The sequence below is a fragment of the Drosophila santomea genome, chromosome X (genome assembly GCF_016746245.2).
Source record: "Drosophila santomea strain STO CAGO 1482 chromosome X, Prin_Dsan_1.1, whole genome shotgun sequence".
Lineage (NCBI taxonomy): Eukaryota > Metazoa > Arthropoda > Insecta > Diptera > Drosophilidae > Drosophila > Drosophila santomea.
Window position 1 is genome coordinate 6,605,501 of NC_053021.2, and position 20,199 is coordinate 6,625,699.

Sequence of the window (20,199 nt, forward strand, 5' to 3'; positions counted from 1 at the left end):
TTCGATTTCTTCCCTAGCCCATTTACTTATTTCTTCATTGTTTTCTTTTTTTGTTTCATTGCATCAGTCCCATAATTTGAGTTCTAGGCTTGGGTTGTTCTCAAGATCAAGATCCAGATTAAGCACCATAAGAAGTTCATATTGCATCCACGCTATACACTATGGGGGAAATGGTGGACATGGGTTCCTTCCCGGGATGCAAATGGATCTAGGCAAGCGGAGTGAGTTGGATGCGGGTGTGGTTGAGTGGTTCAGTGGCTGAGTGGTTCAGTGGCTGAGTGGTTGAGTGGGTGACTGGGTCATGTGGTGAAGTTGAGCATTTAAGTATATTCTTTGTGTTGTGTTGTGTTCTTTTTCTTTGGGTAAAACAGTTGATCTACGAAAAGTCGCAGCTGGGTAGGCAGGTGACTGCAGTTGGTGAGTCCGGGAGTGTAAGTCGTTAAAATTAGCTAACTAATGTTATATCTCGAGATGCCAGATGGAACACCAAGTCCCACTTCTTATTCTCATGTATTTACAAAGACACTTCTGCTCCAGCGGTAGCAATTGTCCATCTGACCCTGGCCCTAATAATCAAATGGGCGGGGTGGGTAACTGGGAGTTAATGGGTATGGGTATGACTGTGGTTTGGGAAAGGAGTGAAAGGTGGTAAAGGAGGGGAAGGAAAGTAAGGAGATGGGTAAGGGTAAGGGTTCTTTGATTGATTTGAATCTCGATTACAGTTACGTTTAAAGTCTAACACTTATTCGATAACACGCTGTGCAAAAATATTTTATTTTGACTCTTTTTTTCCTTCAGATGCTGTTTATCCTGCAATTAATCTACAAAAAATGTTAATCCTTTTAGCCGTCCGTCCTTTTCCATCCGTCTGTTTTTTTTTCCCATATTCATATGATTATTATTTCATCGCTTATGTAAATCCACATATATACGTACTCTAAATATCCTTGCTATTTGGTATTTCGTATTGGTTTTTGCATCGTTTTCTTGTAAAAAACCTCTCTACGGAAAAAAAAAATCGAAAATAACGCTTTGAAGGCAATTTGATGTCAGACTCTTGCATATTTTCTCATCTTGTGTTCGTCGGTTTTATCCGAGAAACATTGTTTTCGTGTTTTTTTTTTGTGTTCTTAATTTCTCTATTTCTGGTTTCCCTCTCAGCTCCAGCTCTAGGATTGCTAGGACTCGTTATTTTGTTTGACAGAGCTTCAAACGGGAGGATTTGAGTTTCAGGACTAAAGGATTCAGGCATAAAGGATTTTTTATCAGGGTTTCCTATTCACAAGAGATTCTTCCAATTTTCTTTCAAGCCGATTTTGCCATTTCCGGTGCATACATTTCGAGTCTCTAAATGCAGGTGGCGCCACTGTGGAATTTCCAAGTAGAAAACCGAGGGCGCGTAAAATGTGTGTAGAAATATATTTCAAAGGCGAGCTTAAATGGATTGCTTCTATTTTGGGCATTATTTAAGAAATTCCCTTAACTACAAATTCATTACCAACTCGAAGATTTTGGCTCGAAAACAAAATGTTAATTCTGATAAAGAAAACTTGTAAAAAGGGAGAGGGACTCCTATATGTTTTATATACAAACCAATTTGAAACTGAAAAGTTGGTGGGGTTTGAAAGTAAATTAAAAACATAAAGCATATTCAAGAATTACATTTATTCAAAAATGTTGTTAAAAAAAATGTGTACAGACAGCAAAAAAATCAACAAAATTAATACATTTACAAAATAAAACGTAGTACGACGATATCGATAACAATCCGGGCATCAATACCGACATGGGGCGTTTGGGGTTGCGACGACAACACGATTACGATATACAATTGCGCAATCGAGCTTACAAAAAAAAAAGAAGTCCTTTCGTTTCTTTCTTTCTTTCTTATCTTCCTTATCTTTGTTTTTTCTCTTTTTTCTCATTTTCTCGTTTTCTCATTCCTCTTTCTTGTATGTACTATGCGTAATTTATGTGTAGTATGTGATTATGCGTTCTTAACTTAGGTATAGTGTGTGTGGGTTGGGCGTTTTGGGTTCGATAACTAACAGTAGCTAACAGTATAATTCTGCAAGAGTTGCGAGCGAAGTTCTCCTAATGGTTGATGTGTGATTCCGATCTGGCAGTCCAGCTTCCGTTTCCGGTCATTTACCGTTACCGCTACCGTTTCCGGTTTTGGTTCCGGTTCCGTTTTGTCTCCACTTCCGTTACCGATCTTCGTTACCGCTCACCCCCCAACAACCCCGTCTCGTTGACAAATTGCTCTACTTCCCTGCCCCCAAAAAACGGATGTACACTAAACTAGCTACTTGGCTCAAGCTCTACTATTTATACTTTATGTGGTTGAATCTCCCGCCCTGCTTCGCTCTCCGTTCCTCTCTCTTGCGTTACATTATATAGATTTTAGTTTAAAAAAAAAATAGATAACTGACATATGCACGCATCCTAAATGCTTGCTATAGCTGTATGTGGCATTGTGTCTACGTAAACTTTACTTAGTCATTACATACTCCTTACATGCTCGCTACGTACTCATAATCCTACTCAATTAACACTTCGAATTGCTGTTGCTCGACTTCTTCGAATTTCTCCTTTCTCCTTTCATCATCTCCTTTCAGCAAAAACACAAAAAAAAATACATGATTAAAATGTTTCAACTTCGCATATGCGCATACCCTTCCTTAGTAAGTGTTTGTATGTGTGAGTGTGTATGGATTGTTTGGGTGGGTAGGCGAGGGGTGAGGATCAAATATGGGTGAGTGTGTGTATGTGTGTGTGTGTGGGATATAGTACAGGGATCCAACAATTAGACAAACTAAAATACACGATAGATCAATTAGGCTCTACATTATGCATGTAGCAATAGTAATAGTAAAAATAGTAATAATCGATAATGCATAACTAATGAATAGTTAATAGGTCTAATGATCTCCATGACATACTCATAATCGTAATCGTAATCATAATCATAATCGTAATCGTAAATCGTAAGTGGTAATCATAGTGGTAATCATAATAAAACATGCTCTATGTGTACGATTCTAAAATAATTCAGTCATCAGGTAACATTGTTTTGAACACAACTACAGTAACAGAAGCTGAGGTGGCTGTGGGCGTGCGCGGGGGCGGTTGCTGGCGCGGACCTGTGGCAGTGGGCGTGGCCGTGACCGTGGCAGAGGCGGAGGTGGAGGCGAAGACAGAGGCAGTGACTCTGGCAGTGGCGGCGTTAATATTATTGTTATTCATATAGTTATTGTTGCTGTTGTTGAAGTTGATGTTGCTGTTTCGTGTTGTTGTTGCTGTTGCTGTTGTTGGTGCTGTTGTGGTGGCTGTTGTAATTGTTGTTGTTTTTCTGTTCATTCTCGTATTAAACGGTTGCTTTTGTTGTGGCAGTGATAGTTGCTGTTGTTGTTGTTGTTGTTGTTGTGGTGGTGTTGCTAATGTTGCACGTGATTGTGATTGTGATTGTGGTTGTGTCGTCGTCGTCGTCATCATCACTCCTGTTGCTGGCGTCGTCGACACGGCAGTCCATTGTTGCTGCTGCTGCATTGCTGCTGCTGCTGCACGTGTTGCTAATGAAATCGTCGATGGTGATGATGATGATGATGATGATGTGGCTGATGATGATAATGATACTGTTGCTGCTGCTGTTGTTGTTGTTACTGTGGGAGCGTCTTGTGAGGGCATGGCTAGCAGTGGGAGCAACTCATCGTCGGTCTGAGTTTGTATGTTGACCGTGTTGCTGCCGGCAGTGCTGGTGCCCCTGCTGGCCCCTGTTGCTGCTGTCGCCTGCAATCGGCCGCAACAGTTGCCGTTGAGCAGGCGTGCTGCTGTCCTCGCTGGCAGCGTTATAGGGGGAGGGGAGGAGGGGGGGGGGGGGGGGGGGGGGGGTACACAAACGTTATCGCAAACACAGGGCTCACAATTCTTTCTGCTTACCATTCACCACTTGACCCTGACTCAGGCCCAGTTGACGACTGCGTCCAACTGTTGCTGCTGCTGTTGCTGTGGCCATGCCCATGCCCACTCCTGCTCCTGCACCTGCACCTGCTCCTGCTCCTCCACCTGCTTCTGCTAGCGCTCCCAATCCTTTGGTGGCAGTGTTGGCAGTGTGGATGCTGCTAAAGTTGATTATCCTTCGGGGCAGTTTCGTTAGCTGTTGCTGCTGCAATGCCAGCAATTGCTGCTGTTGCTGTTGCTGTTGCTGTTGCTGCTCCTGCTGCTGACGTGCAGTGGCTATCTCACTTAGACTGGCTAAGGTCACCGCCGTTTTTAGCACATGCGCAGGCGTGGGCGATGTGGTTGCTGCCGTCGTCAACGTCGGCGTTGGCGTCGCTGCTGGTGATGTCGCTGGTGGCATGGAACGCTGTGACATTAAGGCCGTGTGTAGTATTGATGTATATTGTTGCTGCTGATGCTGTTGTGGTTGCTGTTGTTGTTGTTGCTGTTGTTGTTTTTGTTGTTGTTGTTGATGCTCAAGTCTTTTGCTCTCTTCTAAACTGTTGCTGCTGCTGCCTGTCCTGCCGCTGGCCATAGTTCCTATAGTTCCTATTGCTGCTGTTGCTGCTGTGGCAGTGTTGCTGTTGCTTCTGCTGCTGTTGCTGCTATGGGAGTAATCCCTGGCAGTGTCACAGCTGGCCGAGGAGCGGGCTATCTGCTCGGCTGCCGCCGTCAAGGTGGCCAACGTGGCCGCCGCTCCGCTCAGCAGTGAAGTCTTCAAAATGGACGTGGATGCGGCGGAGGGTCGGGACGGCACATCCTGCTCTTGCTCCAGCTCCAGCGCCGCCTCCTGCTCCTGCTCCTGTTCCAGCTCCTGCTCTGGCTCCGACTCCCCTTCCTCCGGATCGCGCTGGGAACCGATCTCAATCTTGATCTTGGGCAAGTTGCGCAGCAACTGGTGCTGCTGCTGCCTGCTTCGACGCCGCTCCTGTTGCTGCTGCTGCTGCCGCTCCGGCATCGGATCTGAACCAGGTGGTTGTGGCGCCGACTGATGGTTGGCGGTGGTGGGCAGCAGTCCGTGCTCAAGCATCTGCTACCTTATGCTCGCCGAGTTGAGCACGAAGGGCACATAGAACATCTTGCTCTCGAGCAGCAGACTGGCCGCAGCCTGAATCTGCAAGGGGATCGGGTTAGAGCAGCGATGAGTCACAGAACAAAACAGATTGATGGCTTCGTTGGAAAAAAAGAGTACTACGTGTGGTTAGTGGCCACTTACCTCGGGTATGTGGGAGAGCAGTTCACTGAGCCTCGCCTGCGGATTCTGCGGCGACGAGTTTTGCAGGTAGGATCGCAGCACCTGGACGTACCGCTCCTGGATGCTCTCCAGTTCCACTTCTGCTGGATTTACAAAACGAACGAAAAACGGTAACATGAGCACTGTATGAATGGGTGTTTTGCAAATCGAACCACGTACCTTTGTTCAGCAGTATGTAGACCTTTAGGCAGACGTACTCCTCCATTTTGAGCTTGATGCGCCGGAACATGATGGTGATCTGGGTCATCTTGTCCACCATGTGCCCAACGTCCAGCTTCAGCTGCTCCATCGCTATCGGCTGGCCCATTAACGTGGTCAGGCAGGTTTGCAGGGTGCTCAGGTGCGAGTTCACCTCGCTGACAAACTCCGGGTCATCCTTGTGAAGTGGCTGGGCGGGCGAGGGTATCGGCGTGCTCAACGGCGTGCCAGTGGGCGTGTTCAGTGGCGTTGATGCCGGCGAACCATGCCTGCTGCCACCACCTCCACCTGCACCTCCACTTTCGCCGCGCCGCTTGCCATGCAACGCCTGGTAGGCGGCCGTGGTGAGAATAAGGATCTCGTGCCACTTGTCCGTCAGTAGTTTGGTGTGTATCTCCACGGGGATCTCCAGGTAGAAGGGCAACTTCTTTGTCCACGACACCAGCTTGTGGACTATGGAATCGCCGATGTTGCACAGTTTCTCGCTAATCTCCGACTTGTCCTCGAGGAACTCGCTGAAGTGCGGCAGTGTGGCAATGTCCTCCATCGCATCGCAGTCGATCAGCGTCTGGATCATGCCCAAGGCGTGCTCGTACGAGATCTGTCGGTCCTTGGACGAACTGACCGCCGAGTCGAGGCGGTGGCGCAGATGCACAATCTCGCTGGGATTGGTCAGGGCCGTTTTCAGTATAGTTCCGTTCACCAGGTGCGGCGGCAGTTGGGCTCCACCGCCAGCTCCTCCGCCACCACCACCTTGTTGCTGGTGGTGGTTTTGGTGCTGTCCCTGCTGCTGCTGCTGCTGCTGCTGGTGCGGCGAGCTAAGCGAGAGATGCGGCGAGGCCTGTTGTTGCTGCTGCTGTTGCTGTTGTTGCTGCGCCGGACTGTGCATGGGTGGTGCTTGCAGCAGCTCCGGCTTCAAAGCGGGGCCGAGGAACATGGGCTTCATGTCCACCACGCCGCCCATCAGCTTGGCCTGCTGCTGCTGTTGCTGTTGGTGCTGCGCAGCTGCTGCCACCGCGGCGGCAAGTTGCTGCTGCTGCGGCGAGAGCAGGTGATGCGGCGACAGCTGTGGGTGGTGCTGCTGCTGCGCGTGGTGCGATTGGTGGCCCTGGTGGTGGTGATGGTGGAGCGGCGAGTGCAACTGCTGCTGCTGCTGCTGGTGCTGGTGCTGTTGATGCTGCTGCTGTTGCTGGTGCTGCTGCTGCGCCGCCTGTTGCTGCTGCTGCTGCTGTTGGGCGGCCTGCTGCTGCTGCTTCTGGTTGGTCTTCTTGTGCTTCTTGTACTTCACCTTGTACAAATTGTAGACGGCGCCACTATTGCGTCCGCCTGGCATGCGATCCTCGCGAACGGCTGAAAGAAACGGGATTCCCGGTTAGGCATCCGCGTGGTTTGGCCCGGGGAACAATGTACTCACCTTGCAGCACCATGCCCTGCTCGATGCACTTCTTAAATCGACAATACTGACAACGGTTGCGCTGTGCTTTGGTTATCTCGCAGGTGCCGTCCGCCACGCAGGTGTAGACTCGTCGGTTCTGCACCGTCCGCTTGAAGAAGCCCTTGCACCTGAACACCAAGGAACACCAAGATTATTAGCCATGCTAACCATGTCCAAGATTCAGCAGAAAGCTGAGCCATTAAGGTTAGCGGGTGGTTACTTACCCCTCGCAGGTGATGATGCCGTAGTGCAGGCCGGTGGCCTTGTCCTCGCAGATCATGCACACGAGCGGCTGTTCGTCCTCGTCGGTCGGCTCGTGCGGCGCCTCCAGGTTGCGTCCGCCCATGCCGCCGCCAACGCCACCGAGACCCGTGGAGTTGCTGCTGCCCCACTGCTGCTGCTGGGCACTGAGATTGAGGGCCTGCAGCTGGCCGGGCGGCAATTGCGAGTAGTCTCCCGCCCACAGACGCTCCATGTTGAGGGCGTGCGGTGTGCGGAAGGGGTGTGGCCGTGATCTCATGTCCTGGATGCGCGTCTGTCCCAGCGAGAGCAGCAGTTGGGCGGCCTCCTCGTTGTTCTGCGGCGCCACCGATGAGGGCGTGAGTGGTCCGCCCACTCCGCCGCCAGACACCGAACCGCCGCCGGAGGAGGAGGAGGGCGTCAGTGATCCCGCCGATGGCGAGGAGAGGCAGTGCTGCTGCTGGCCCAGCGACTGTTGCTGCTGCTGCGCTTGCTGCTGTTGCTGTTGCTGTTGCTGCTGCGACTGCTGTTGCTGCTGCTGCTGCTGTTGCTGCTGCGGCTGGTGGTGGGGCGACTGCTGTTGCTGCTGCGGATGCTGGCCGTGGGACTGACCCGCCGAGGGCGGCGGTGGCTCGTAGCCCCAGACCATGGTGCGCACCCCGCAGCTCTCGCCCATTATGACGGTGGGCGTGCCACGGGGCGGCGTCTGGGAGGGCGTCTGCGGCGACAGCTGCGACGACGACGACGAGGAGGATGGATGCGGCGAGGGGCACTGTACGGAGCCACCACCGTTACCGCCACCCACGCCCACCGGCCGCAGGTTGCCCAGCGGTCCTCCGATCACCTCCGGCTTCACGCCATTGATCCTGGCATTGCTGAAGCACACCATTCGCTGTGCGGCCACTGCTGCTGCGGCGGCGGCTGCTGCTCCACCCGCGGACTGCATCAGATGCGGCAGACCGGCGGCCACCTGCTGGTGCACTTCGCTCTTCACCCGAAACAGGATGGCCGCATCCCGATTGCTGTTCCTCAGCGCTAGGGAAGCGGGATGCATCAGGGCCAGTGCCTGCGGCTGCTGCTGGTGGTGCTGCTGCTGCTGCTGTTGCTGATGCAGATGCTGCTGTTGTTGTTGTTGCTGCTGCTGCTGCTGCTGCTGCTGCTGCTGTTGGTGGTGCTGCAGGAGCGGCGACTGTTGCTGGTGATGCGGCGACAAGTGCCGCTGGCCCACATTCGGTTCCTTCTTCACCCGCACCAGGGAGTGCGGCGAGTGTTGCTGCTGCTGTTGCTGCTGGGGATGCGATGCCTGCTGCTGCTGCTGTTGCTGCTGGCCAAGTAAGTGATGCAGGTGGATGGCCTGCTGCTGGGTGAGATGTTGCATGGACTGGCTGAGCAGGTGCTCTGTGGGCGGGCTGCTCTTGCGCAGTGTCAGCGGCTGTGTGAGTTGCTGGTGAAGATGATGTGTCTGCACGATGTTGGGTCCCAAACTGCCGTGCGACAGCTGAGTGGGTGGACTGGCGGAGACCCGGCTCAGGTGCTGCTGCGAGGAGCTGATGGACTGTTCTCGTTCCCGTTCCCGATCTCGGTCTCGGTCCCGCTCGCGTTCCCTCTCTCGATCGCGTTCCCGCTCCCGTTCCCTATCCCTTTGTGTGCTGGATGTGGAGGATGGTGAGGCCGGCGGCGGTGGCTCCGATTTGATGCGCGATGGCGTCACTAGAACCGTCACATGGCCCGCCGCCGCTGCTGCTGCTGCTGCTGCTGCAGCCGCCGCTGCTTTGGTCTCTTGCTCCCGCTGTTGATGGAACGCCAGCATCTTGCTGGATACGTTGAGCAACCGCTCCTCCTTCACGGAGCGTATCACACTCATTCCGGCCTCGCTCAGCTTAGCGCTGCTCCCGCTGGAAATCCCCGTGCCCGCCGAGGCGGAGGACAGCACTCCATTTGTGGGCGTGAGCGTTGGACGACCGGTGGTCGTTGTGGTCGAGGGCTTCTCTTCCAGCGAATCCGGAGAGGCTCGACTGCTACCGCCGCTGCCGCTGCCATTGCCATTGTTTTGGTGTTCATTGATGGCCACTCCAGCCGTTGGTCCGCCACTGGTGGCTCCTCCACCGGATGCTCCGCTACCGGCGCCAGCTGGTCCGCCTCCCTCGGGCGTGGCTGGACTGGATCTCGTTGGCTCGGCGGGCGGCGGTGACATCACCGTTGAGGCGGCGGCCGCCGAAATTGCGCTGCTCGACGAATGGATCTCCGTGTGCTCCTGCTTAATGCTGCCACATTTGCCCACACTTCCGTTTCCGTGACCATTTCCATTTCCACTGCTGCTGCTGCTGCTGCTGCTGGCGGGGCAGGTGGCCGTGGAGGAGGCTCCAGCTGTCGGCGAGGCGGAGGAGTTGCTGGAGGATGACGAAGAGGAGGAGGAGGAGGACGTGTGCGACAGCGAGGAGGTGGAGGATGTGGCTGCCGCTGCCGTCGTGGACGACGTGGAGACGCAGGGTCCTGCTCCCGACGCTGTCACCGCTGTTGTGCCAGCTCCACCCGTTTCGGCCACCGCCGCCACGACCGCTGCCAGCGAGACGGTGACCGCCGATGATGCCGCCGTTAGGGGCAGGGGCAGCGACATGGGCAGTGGCAGCGACATGGGCAGTGGCAGGGTGAGTGGGAGGGGCAGTGATGACCCCGCCGAACCGCTGTCGCAGAGCTTCGGCGACATGGGCGCCAGCAGGTCCGGCGACGAGGTGGACGTGTCCGCTATGGACTCGCCGTCACTGCTGCATCGCGAATCGATTTTGCGCCGTTTGAGTTTGAGGTCTTGAAAAAGGCTCATTTTATCGAGCTCGCTGTACGGGCCACGGCTCAGTGTCATAATTCCTGCTGGGCGAAAGGGGAGGGGAGAAGATACGAAGGTACTGGTTTAGTTGTTGGCCAATATGTGCAGCAGCATCGTCTGCAGGCTAAGCGTAACGTAACTTAGATGTATCTTAGGTCTACAAGATTTCATTTAATGGATCTCAATATATAGTATACATTACAAAAGACCTAGTTGTTAATATGGATCACACTGAGAAATCAGCAAACTCCAACTGATGAACATATAAACATTTCGTGTGAATCAAGTTTAAGCAGATATATGTATGAATATTATTTCTAGAACAACGGCTTATGTTTGGGAAATTTTCAGACACCGCATGGGTGGTTGGCGTTGGCACGCATAAATAAGTTTGCATAAATTGCTTGCGGAAGTTTCTTTTCTTTCCGAATTTTGTTATTGGCTCGATTCGCTGATGATGAACGCAAACAAATAACCAATCATTTGCATTCGCTTCCCCAAGCGAAAAACTGGTTAACGCGGCCGAAACAGCGAAGATCTGGCCGAAAAGATATGATATGAGGAATTCGCTTAATTACCCGACGAGCTTCATCGATCAGCACTCTTCGATTCGTGTCTGTTCTTTCTGCAAAATCTGCAAAATGGGTCAAAGCTAAGCTCTCCACCTCTTGCCACTTTGGTGGCTCCTCTTTTCCCCTTTTTCCTTTGGATCAACAGGTTACACATGAGAACACATGTTGCATGTGGCTTTGGACCCACCATTCTTAAATCCTTACAACTTCTTGCGTTGAAAAGTATACTACAAAATTGTTCAAAATCCTGAATCCATTACGACTGTAAAACGGACAATTTTTACTCAAATGCGAAAAAATTCGAAAAAAAAGTTTTTTTATCTGAAATTAAACTGTTTAGAGCTGACAAACACGATTCTAAAAATGCACAACATTTTGTAATAGCTCTTCAATTAGCGAAGCTATGAGCATTCAAGTGCAATGAATGTACATATATGTATATGTATGTATGTATGTACAACGTACGCTGTGATATCACTACGATTTAATTGCCTATATTTTGTAAGCCAATAGGTAAGCCGATTTACCACAGTGCACCTGGCACCTGTATGTTTCAACTTTCGATGCCTCCTGCGCTCTCTCTCGCTCCCTCTCGCTTCCTCTCGCTAGCTCCGTCTCTATCGTCACGGCTGCTCCATCGCCCTTTCCGATGTCCGCCCACGAAGCCACAAAGCTCCCGATCATTTAAATTCCCATTCCCATTCCCACTCCCACTCTCTTTCCCGTTCGAACTCCCCCTTTCACTATCTATCCCATGGCGATCTCTTAACGCACGCACACACTCACACACACACGCACTGGCGCTGAGAGATAAACTATGCAGCTTCGGGCGGCAAAAGTTCTCTCGTCGCGCATTCGGCGGCAATCGGCAATCGGCAATCGGCAATCGACAGTCGGCAGTCGGCGGCAGCGACGACAATGTCGTTTGTGTGTGTATTTTTAAAATTTGACCTATTTTCATTATCAAGCGCAAGATTATTCTAAACAATAAAACCATGCGTGCCTCTCTGGGTCTATATCTTTTCGCCCCTCTGTGTGTGTGTGTGTGCGTGCGTGCGTGTGCGTGAGCGCGTGGAGCAGACTTCTACACGCAAGTGTAGAAGTATACATACTTCAGATATGGCCAGATACACGGAGGTGTACGTAGGTACCTGTTACCCAGAAACTGCAACTGCATTCAAGCAAACCACAGATAGACCTTGCATCTAATCTTAACTCCAATCTTAACTAACTGAATAAGATGATCATGATTATCAGAACACAATTAGTAACTAAAGTGGGATAAACTATTTCAGAATTTCAGATTGTTAAAGATGCAATGCTTATCTAGAGCACTTAGCTTGAACAATCGCGAGGTTTCGACTAAAACATACCAACATATTTTATAATATTCAGTAACATAGTATAGAAGCAAATATTGAATCAGGGAGAAGATTGATAGCTGTGTTTTTTGTTTTTTTTTTGGATTAGTATCTTGTTGGGTCGTTAGACAATCGTGGTGCTTTCAGAAGGGGGAAAGGAGGTGGTCAAAAGGAAAACTTGCAGCCAAGTTCAACTTTTTCAGCGTGTGTGTGGTTTCTTGAAGTGTACAAGTGTCTAATGTTAGTGATCTTGATTTGGGTTTTTTTCGAATATAGTCAGAAATTTACCTATGGATGTCATAATTTCGTTTTTTCTGTTCTTTGCCGATTGTTCAAATTTGGATAAAAACAAAAAATTATCTTGTTTGCCGATCGTTGTTGTTGTTTTTGTTTTTGTTTTTGATTTTGTTGTTCTTGTTGCTGTGGATTTTCTTTTCTTGCCGATGTTATTTTTGCATTTGCATTTGCATTTGCATTTGCTTTTGCATTTGCTTTTGTGTGTGTTTGAGTTTACTTGTGGGGGGGTTATCGTTATTTCATTGAATTTGGATTTGGATTTGAATTTGGATTTTGTACTTGTATTTGTATTCGTAATTGTATTTGCTTGGATTTTTGGTATTACTGTGACTCGTTCGGGAAGCATCTAGACTGCGTCCCTCCCCGCCCGCTGCCCCTTGAGCTGCAGAGCAGAGTGGCAGTGGCAGTACGCATTCCAGTGGGTGCTTTTTGGTGGGTGTTTGTGGGTTGGGTGGTTTTGGGGGGGTTTTTGTTCTTGTTTTATTGTTTTCTTGTTTTCTTGGCCAATTGCTGGTTGCTCCAGTTTAGTGCACTTCTTTTTGCTTTTTTGGGGGTTGGGGGGAGTTGTTGGTTTTCGATGACTGCAATTTTGGTTGGTAAGAGGGGATAGAGAGCGTAAGTAATGTGTGTCTTTGTGTGTGTGTGGGTGTGGGAAGGGGTAGGGGGTAGGGGTAGGGCTAAGCCAGGGGTTGGCAGGGGTGGCTGGGCGTGGTGGGTGGTGGTGTCTTACGCATTTATGATTAGGCATGATTTACGGGGTGTATAGAGTATATAGATGGATGCAATACTAACGGCAAATGGGCGGCATACGAGACTTTTTCTTATAATAGTTATTGTAATTGTTGTAATGGTTATTATTGTTGTTGTTGTTGCTGCTATTGTTGTTGTTGTTATTGTTGTTGGCAATGGCATTGCTGCTTGTGTTATTATTGTTGTTGTTGTTGCTGATGGTATTATTGTTATTGTTGCAGTTGCTGTTGTTGTTGTGCGAGTTGCACTTGTTGCACTTGCTGGGGCCGCACGTGGCTGCAGCCGCAGTTGCTCCTTCTCCTGGCTCTGCAGCTCCTGCTGTTCCTGCTCCTGCTGCTGCTGCTGCTCCTGCTTGATTGTCCTGTCCAGCGCTATTATCCTGCGCTGTGGGCTCGTCCTTGGGGTGATCCGCGTCGGACGGGGATGGAGTGTCGCCGCTCGCCTCGCTCTTATCGCCGCCATGGTGATGATGGTAGTGATGGTGGTGGTGGTGGTAGATGTGGTGATGGCGATCGTTGTTGCCAAATGGTTCTTGCTCATTGCTATTTCCGCTTTGCAAACCGGAATCGCAGACATCGTTGCTGGCCGCGATGTTGTTATTGTTGCTATTGTTGTTGTTGCTGCTGTTGCTGTTGTTGCGGAGATTGGTGTTGTTGCTGCTGCCATTGTTGGCGTGTGGCAGTTGCAGGCTGCCGTTGCTGTTGTTGTTGCTGTTGCACTTCTTCAGCAGCGTCTTGTTCAGCGGCGTCTTGATAATGGTCAGCTTGTTGGCCACGTCCTTGACTGGCTCGGGCTCCTCCTGCTGATGATCCAACTGCTCCGGCTGGTCGGGCCGATCCTCCGGCTGCTCGCGTCTGCAGCCGTGGTTGCCATTGACCCGCTGCTCCTCGTGGCCGCCATTCAGCTGCACTGCGGCATAGCTGTCCGCTGCAGTTGCCTCCGAGGCCGAGGCCGAGGCCGTGGCTGCCTCTAGATCGGCAGCTGCCGCAACAACACTGCTGGCCTTGGATCCAGGCTCCAGGATCAGCGGCTGCTGGGCATTCATCTGGGCGGGCAGCTCTACTTCTAGGTGGGCAGGTAGAGACGGACAAGCGAACGATGCTGGGCCATTTTGGCTGGTTGGCGTTGGCAATCACCGAGTAGTTTTAAACACATATCAAACGACACTTAGCGATCACAATAACCATTTGTTTGTCAACTTCTTCTTCTTCTTTTACAGCATGTTGCATGTTGCGTAGTCACTGGGTTCGATTAGAAGTAGAAGCAGTCTGCGTCCATTGCCAAAACTTAAAGCACTCGAAAAAAATATGTAAACATAATGAATCGATTGATGTTGCTGCTCCGTTTTTGATCCTCGAAATGAGACTGAGATTGGGATTGAGATTGAGACTGAGATTGGAGCAGAGATTGAAACTGAGACTGAGATTGAGATGGAGATTGAGACTGGGAAATGAGACTGTGTGTTTTTCTGTTTGTGTGTGTGTGCGTGTGTGTGGGCGTGTGTGTGGGCGTGTGTGTATGCGTGTGTGTGTGGGTGGTTGGTTCTGGGTGATTCTGGTTGTCAGGGGTCTTTACTTGTAGGTCTCTTGGGTCAAAACTAGGGGCACATACCACTCTTGGCTTTCAGATTCTTGCCTATACTTTACATATACTGATGTGTTTTTCTTTATCTTTCGTTACCACTTAAACATTGACAAACTTGAAAAAAAAGGATTTGGCGCGTACTGAACCGCTGGCTACCGTTAACCGTCAACCGTTAACCGTTTCGCCCGATATCGCCGCACTTTAGCCACTGGCCACTGAAACTGAAAAACTGAAAAACTAAACTATAGTTCGAGCCAAGTTCCGCGTCTGAGCGACGGCTGCTGCCGTGCCGTGCTATTTGTTTTTTGTTATTTGTATTTGTAGCTTCGTTTTGTTTTTTTTTACGTTTTATGTTTTATTTGTTTGTTGCTGTTTTTGTTTCAGTTTCGGTTTCTGTTTGCTGGAGATGTTGCTCCGCGGCCAACGTGCGTGCATGCGAACGAAATAAAGTGAAATGAAAGGAGTAAGCGAGCGAAAGAAAGCAGCAGCCACGAAATGCTGCTGCTGCCTCTGCCGCTGCCGGCGTCGCAGTCGGCGCAAGCGTCGACTCCCCCTCCGGCCCACTGGCTCCACTTCCACTACTCGCTCGCACTCTCTCTCCCTCGCTCTCTCTCTCCCTCCATCTCTCTCTCTCTACCTCTCTCCGTCTATCGCGATCGAGCATTAGAAGCGTCGACGTCGGCAGCAAACGAAAATGAAAACCAATAGACAAAACGAACAAAAAACACTGAAAGCACACTCACTCTCTCACAGACACACACACACACGAACACACACGAAGATACACAGACACACGCTCAGCAGGCAGCGGCGACGTCATAGTTATGCTTTGGCAGCGACGCAGACGCCAGCAGAGGCACTAGGCTCATTTTTGTCCACCTCTCTCTCTCTCTCTCTCTCACGCTATCCCTCCCTCTATCGTACGCTGGCAGTCTCCCCTTTCCACCTACACCTCCACCCACCTCCCCCACCCACACACACACTCGCAATAGGGTTCATTGCAATTGCAACTGCAACTGCAACTGCATTCTAGCTGCCACTAAAAACTTCACTCTCTCCCATCGCTTGTGTGTGCCCTTCTAGCGCCATCTCTCTTGCTCCCTTATCTAAGCACTGCATTCAAATTAGAATTGACTCGCAACAACAGCAGCAGCACATCAGCAGCAGCACAAGTTGCATTGAGTGTGTGCTGCCAGTGTGTGGTGTGGGTGTACTTGGTGTTGCTGTTGCTGTTGGTGTGGACGTTGACCGGCGAGCTTAGGGGCGGCTTTCCAGGGGGTGGGGCACTCTGGAGGCAGAGGGGGGGCACTGCCATTGGGGAGGAGCTTTCCTAGCTGCCCCGAAAAGCTCCAACTCTCATGCTAACTCGCCTTTTGTGAGGAGGCGCCCTACCCACCACCACCCTTCTCCTTGCTGCCTGCCGAGCGAAACTGTGCCAATGCACTTTCCACCGGGCGCGGAGGAGGGGAGCGGAGGGGGAGAGGAAGAGGAAGAGAGAGTAGGTTGGAGGGGGGCGTTTGGGGAACGAGTCCAGAGAGGGGTGCTCAGCAAAAGCTTTTCCTGCCGCCACAAGAGAGCGAGCTGCCGTGTTGCAGTTGCAGCACAGATTGTTGCTTCCTGCTTTCTGAGGCTTTCTGCCTCCAACCACCAACCACCAACCCCCACCTCCCATCCCCAATCCCCCGCATTGCCACTGTGGCAATGGAGTTCTGCGATCGGCGCGGGGTGGGGGGCTGTGGCCGTCTGTGGAAAGGTAAAAGTTAATTCGAACTAGAGCAACGGCAATAGCAACCCAACAATGGACAATGACAAGCGATTGCGCAACGTCGCGAGCGAACAGCGCAGCGGAGCTGAGGAAAAGCAAAGCAACAATTGTAACAGCAACAACAGCAGCAACATGAGTAACAGTAACAGCGGCAGCAATGGGGATCAATTGGCGCGGAAAACGAGGCAAACGGACAAGCAAGACGAGGCTTGGATGGACAAAGGACTAGTGAGCCAGTGGACAAGCTCATCATCGGCGGACAAACGGACAAGTTCATCGGTAAACGGACATGCGGACAAACGGACAAGTTCATCGCTAAACGGACATGCGGACAAACGGACAATAGCAAAATTCGCGGGCAGACAGCTTAACTGCGAGCAGTAGAAGCAATGTCATGAATTTCGACATGGCCAAAAGCAATGTGGCTCATGTCTCGCATTAGTTATTTATTCGCTATTCACTGTCCGCTGTCTAATGTCTGATGTCCACTATTCACTATTCAATACTCACTCTTTACTCTTTACTCCGCGTGTCTTTAGCAGTGCACCCACACCAGCATTCGGCATTTCTCTAATGCCCTTTCCATACGTTCGTTGACCATTGTCTGAAAGCACTTTCGATTTCAACTGCTGCCAGCCGCAGCCGCAGCAGCAGCAACAGCAGCAGTAACACTAACAGCAAAAGCAAAAGCAACAACGTGCAATAATTGTTTGGCGCACATTTCATTTCCTTATTGCTCACTGACATTTCGCTTCGCACTCACACAACGCAAATGGCTTACGACTTTATAATGAGCAGCCCAGCAGCGGCGGCAAATGTGTTAAGACCTGATTGCAATTGCCGCTGCTGCTGTTGCTGTTGCTGTTGCTGTTGCTGCTGCTGCTGCTGCAAGCTGCAATGCCAGGAAGCCTTTGGCCAACAGCTTACGCCCCCCCCCCCATCTGCCCCTTGTGCGCACTGTGCTAAAGTGAAAGTTTATTGTTGTTACCGCTGCGTTCTGGAGCCACGGATCGCGGGCGAAAGAGAGAGATGGCATGCGGAAGTGCAACTTGCAGCTGCGGAGCAACTCTCGTGCCCACGATCGCGCAGGAGAGCGAGAGAGAGCAACGTCATCTGCAAGCTCGACTTGGCTGAGATTGGCTTTCTGGCTAAAAATGAAAACACTCACCGGACCACAAAGCCGGGCCAGGCATAGCTGGTTGTTGTTGTTGCTGCTGCTGCTGCTGTTTGTTGCCTGACGTCTTGGGGGCTGCTGTTGCTGTTGTTGTTGTTGTTGTTGTTTGCTCGCAAACTTTGATTTCGCACTCTTTTTTCCTTCAGTGGGCCAGCAGCACGGAGGCCAGTGGCAGTGGCCACATAGTATGCCAGCACTCAAGTCTAGAACTGCTCACTTCAAAACTCACAACAACACAAACATAAAAAAAATAACAACAAATAGATAGATGCATATACTGTTCTGCAGATTGCTCGAGATTTACTTCTTTGCGCGCCTCAAGAGCTGCGGACCACGAATAAGTTACCACTAACCACTAACCACTAACCACGAGCCACGAACCACGAGTCACGAATCACGAATCGAACTGAAGTCGAAGCTGCTGGGCCAAAAGTGAAGCCAAAACAAAGCCCGTACCGCTGCCGCGTCGCCGTCGCCGTTGGCAGCGCTGCACTTGCTCCCCTCTCACCTTAACTTTTTTTTTGGCTGTTTTTTTTTTATTTAGTTCGTTTATTTGTTGTTCAAGTTTTCGGCTTTGACTTTACTTTGATTATTGCAGTTTTTTCTTCTGCTTCTGCTCTCGTGTGTGGAGTCTCAGTCTCGTGATTAATTGAGCATTATTTGCTTGCTTGCTTGTTCGATTGTTTGATTGTTTGATTGTTTGATTTGGCTGTGCGAATATTACTCATACGCAGTGTGTGCGCTTTGGCTGCATTGGCTGCTTTGGCGACTGCTGCTACTGCTACTGCTGGCTGACGGATATAACGGAAATGTGCAACTGGCAGCCACCAAAACAGCCGCGTAGCGAAATTGTCAAGCAGACCCACAGGCCCAGAGAGTCGAGCACTCGGCAATCAGCGCTGAGAACTGAGAACTGCCAACTGAGAACTGCCAGCTGAGAACTGCCAGCTGAGAAGCGAGAACAGCGAGAGCTTAAGCGAGAGACACTGCTCGAGAAACCCAACTAACATACTAATCGAAACAGCAGTAGAAACAGCACAGAAACAGCAGCAGAAATCGAAAACAAGAGCCCACGAGCTCTGCAGCGCAGCAGCAACATCGGCAACATACAGATTGCAATGTGGGTTTTCCTGGCTGCTGCCTTCGAAAGCTTACTGCCACACACTCGGAAAAACAACTCGCGCCCCTCGAGCAGCTGGCCCGGAAAATGAACGTAGCGTTCCAGACAGTTATCTCAGTTACCTCGATCCTGGGGCGCGGGATTCATTTGTCCGGCTCTTGGAGCTGCCAATGTGGCCAAGGTGCCCATGGTGGCCAATGTGGCAGGCGTTTTTTTCTAGTGTGGCTGCTGCTGGGGCAGCTTGATGCTCTTGGCCCACGAATGGCATCTAACACTTGTGCATCAAGTGCACATGGCTCAGAGCTTTGCTCTCCCTCTCCCTCTCCCTCGCTCCCTCTCTCTCCATCTCGCTCTCGCTGCTTCTCTGAGTGCTACTCTCTGTCTGTGCCGCCGAATCTGAATCGCTTGCATCATTGGCCCCCCTGCAATTTGCACTGCACAAATTTTGCAGTTGCTTAATCGAAAACGAGAAGAAGGAAGTCTAGTGACTCGACTATCTGATACCCGCTGCTCATACCCTTACTTTCATACGGACGGAGAAACGGACAAACGGACAAACGGACAAATGGCTCCCCATCGGGTGGGGAGCGCTTTTTCCCTGCCCCCCACATACATACATGCATACGTCTCAACGTATCTAGAACACTCTACTCTGCGAGCAGGGGGTGCGCATAGGGTGGGCTATTTCCCCTTCGCACCCGCGGAAAGCACACACCCCCCTTTTGCAGAGGCGCCTGCACGGCATCTAGAGTCAACCAACTTTAGAAGGTCATGTGGACTTAGCAGCCGAATATCCTTGGCTGATATTGGAAATGCATATAGCTTATATACACACTGAGCCCTCTGCTAGCTCGCTCGCTCGCTGGTTTGTTTATTTGTTTGGCATTCGCGAATTGCGTGCACTTTCGTTGCAGCTTATTAACAGGAATCGAGTCGGGCCAATTGCCCAAGTCCACCTTGTTAGCATCGCCATGGATACCAGGAGCATGTCATGTGCAACAAAGCCTAAAGACTAAAGACTGGCAAGCGTGTGGCAGGCCCATCCAGATACCAGGAACTAAGCCTGGTCAAGAGAATGAACGAGAGAAGCTGCAGGACGAGAATGCAGGGAACGGGCTTATTGTTCAACAAACTCCTGTGTCTCCTTTGTCGATTAGCTCACATTGGTGCAGCAAGCAGCAGCATAGGGTTGAATATAAATTGAATAGCGCCAGCAGAGGCGAGTTAATTAATACTCGGATTAATTTCTCGCTTAATTGCAGTCCAGCTAACTTGGTAGTTGCTGTTAGTTAAGGATAAGAATATATACCAGATTGACTTCGAGTAAATGGTAAAATGCTGCCACTTCCTTATGTGTGTCATGAATGGCAGCTCCAACTGTGGCTCCAACTGCCACCGACTGCATCTGCAAGTGTATGTGGAGCCTAAGTAGAGCCAGTGTGATGTGATATTCTAATTGCCAGTCATGAGGTTCAACAACTTTCACACAGAAATCCTTGAACGCCATTTGCATATAAAGCCGACTGCAAGCTGAACAACAACAGCAAGAACAAATATTATAAAAATAATAATAACAGCAACAGCAACCACAACAACATCAACACTAACAACAATAACGAAGGCGC

The 20,199-nt window shown here is 50.7% G+C and overlaps 1 protein-coding gene across 1 annotated transcript; it reads right to left on the bottom strand.

Moving 5' to 3' along the window:
* Positions 1-1,667: 1,667 nt before the first annotated feature.
* Positions 1,668-17,857, bottom strand: LOC120455949 (hormone receptor 4). Its single transcript, XM_039642490.2, is given in 7 exon segments — positions 1,668-3,839; positions 3,940-5,113; positions 5,216-5,337; positions 5,414-6,802; positions 6,867-7,015; positions 7,112-9,992; positions 17,449-17,857. Coding segments are annotated over 7 exon segments (6,528 nt in total). The 5' UTR covers positions 17,474-17,857; the 3' UTR covers positions 1,668-3,051.
* Between the last annotated feature and the right edge of the window lie 2,342 nt (positions 17,858-20,199).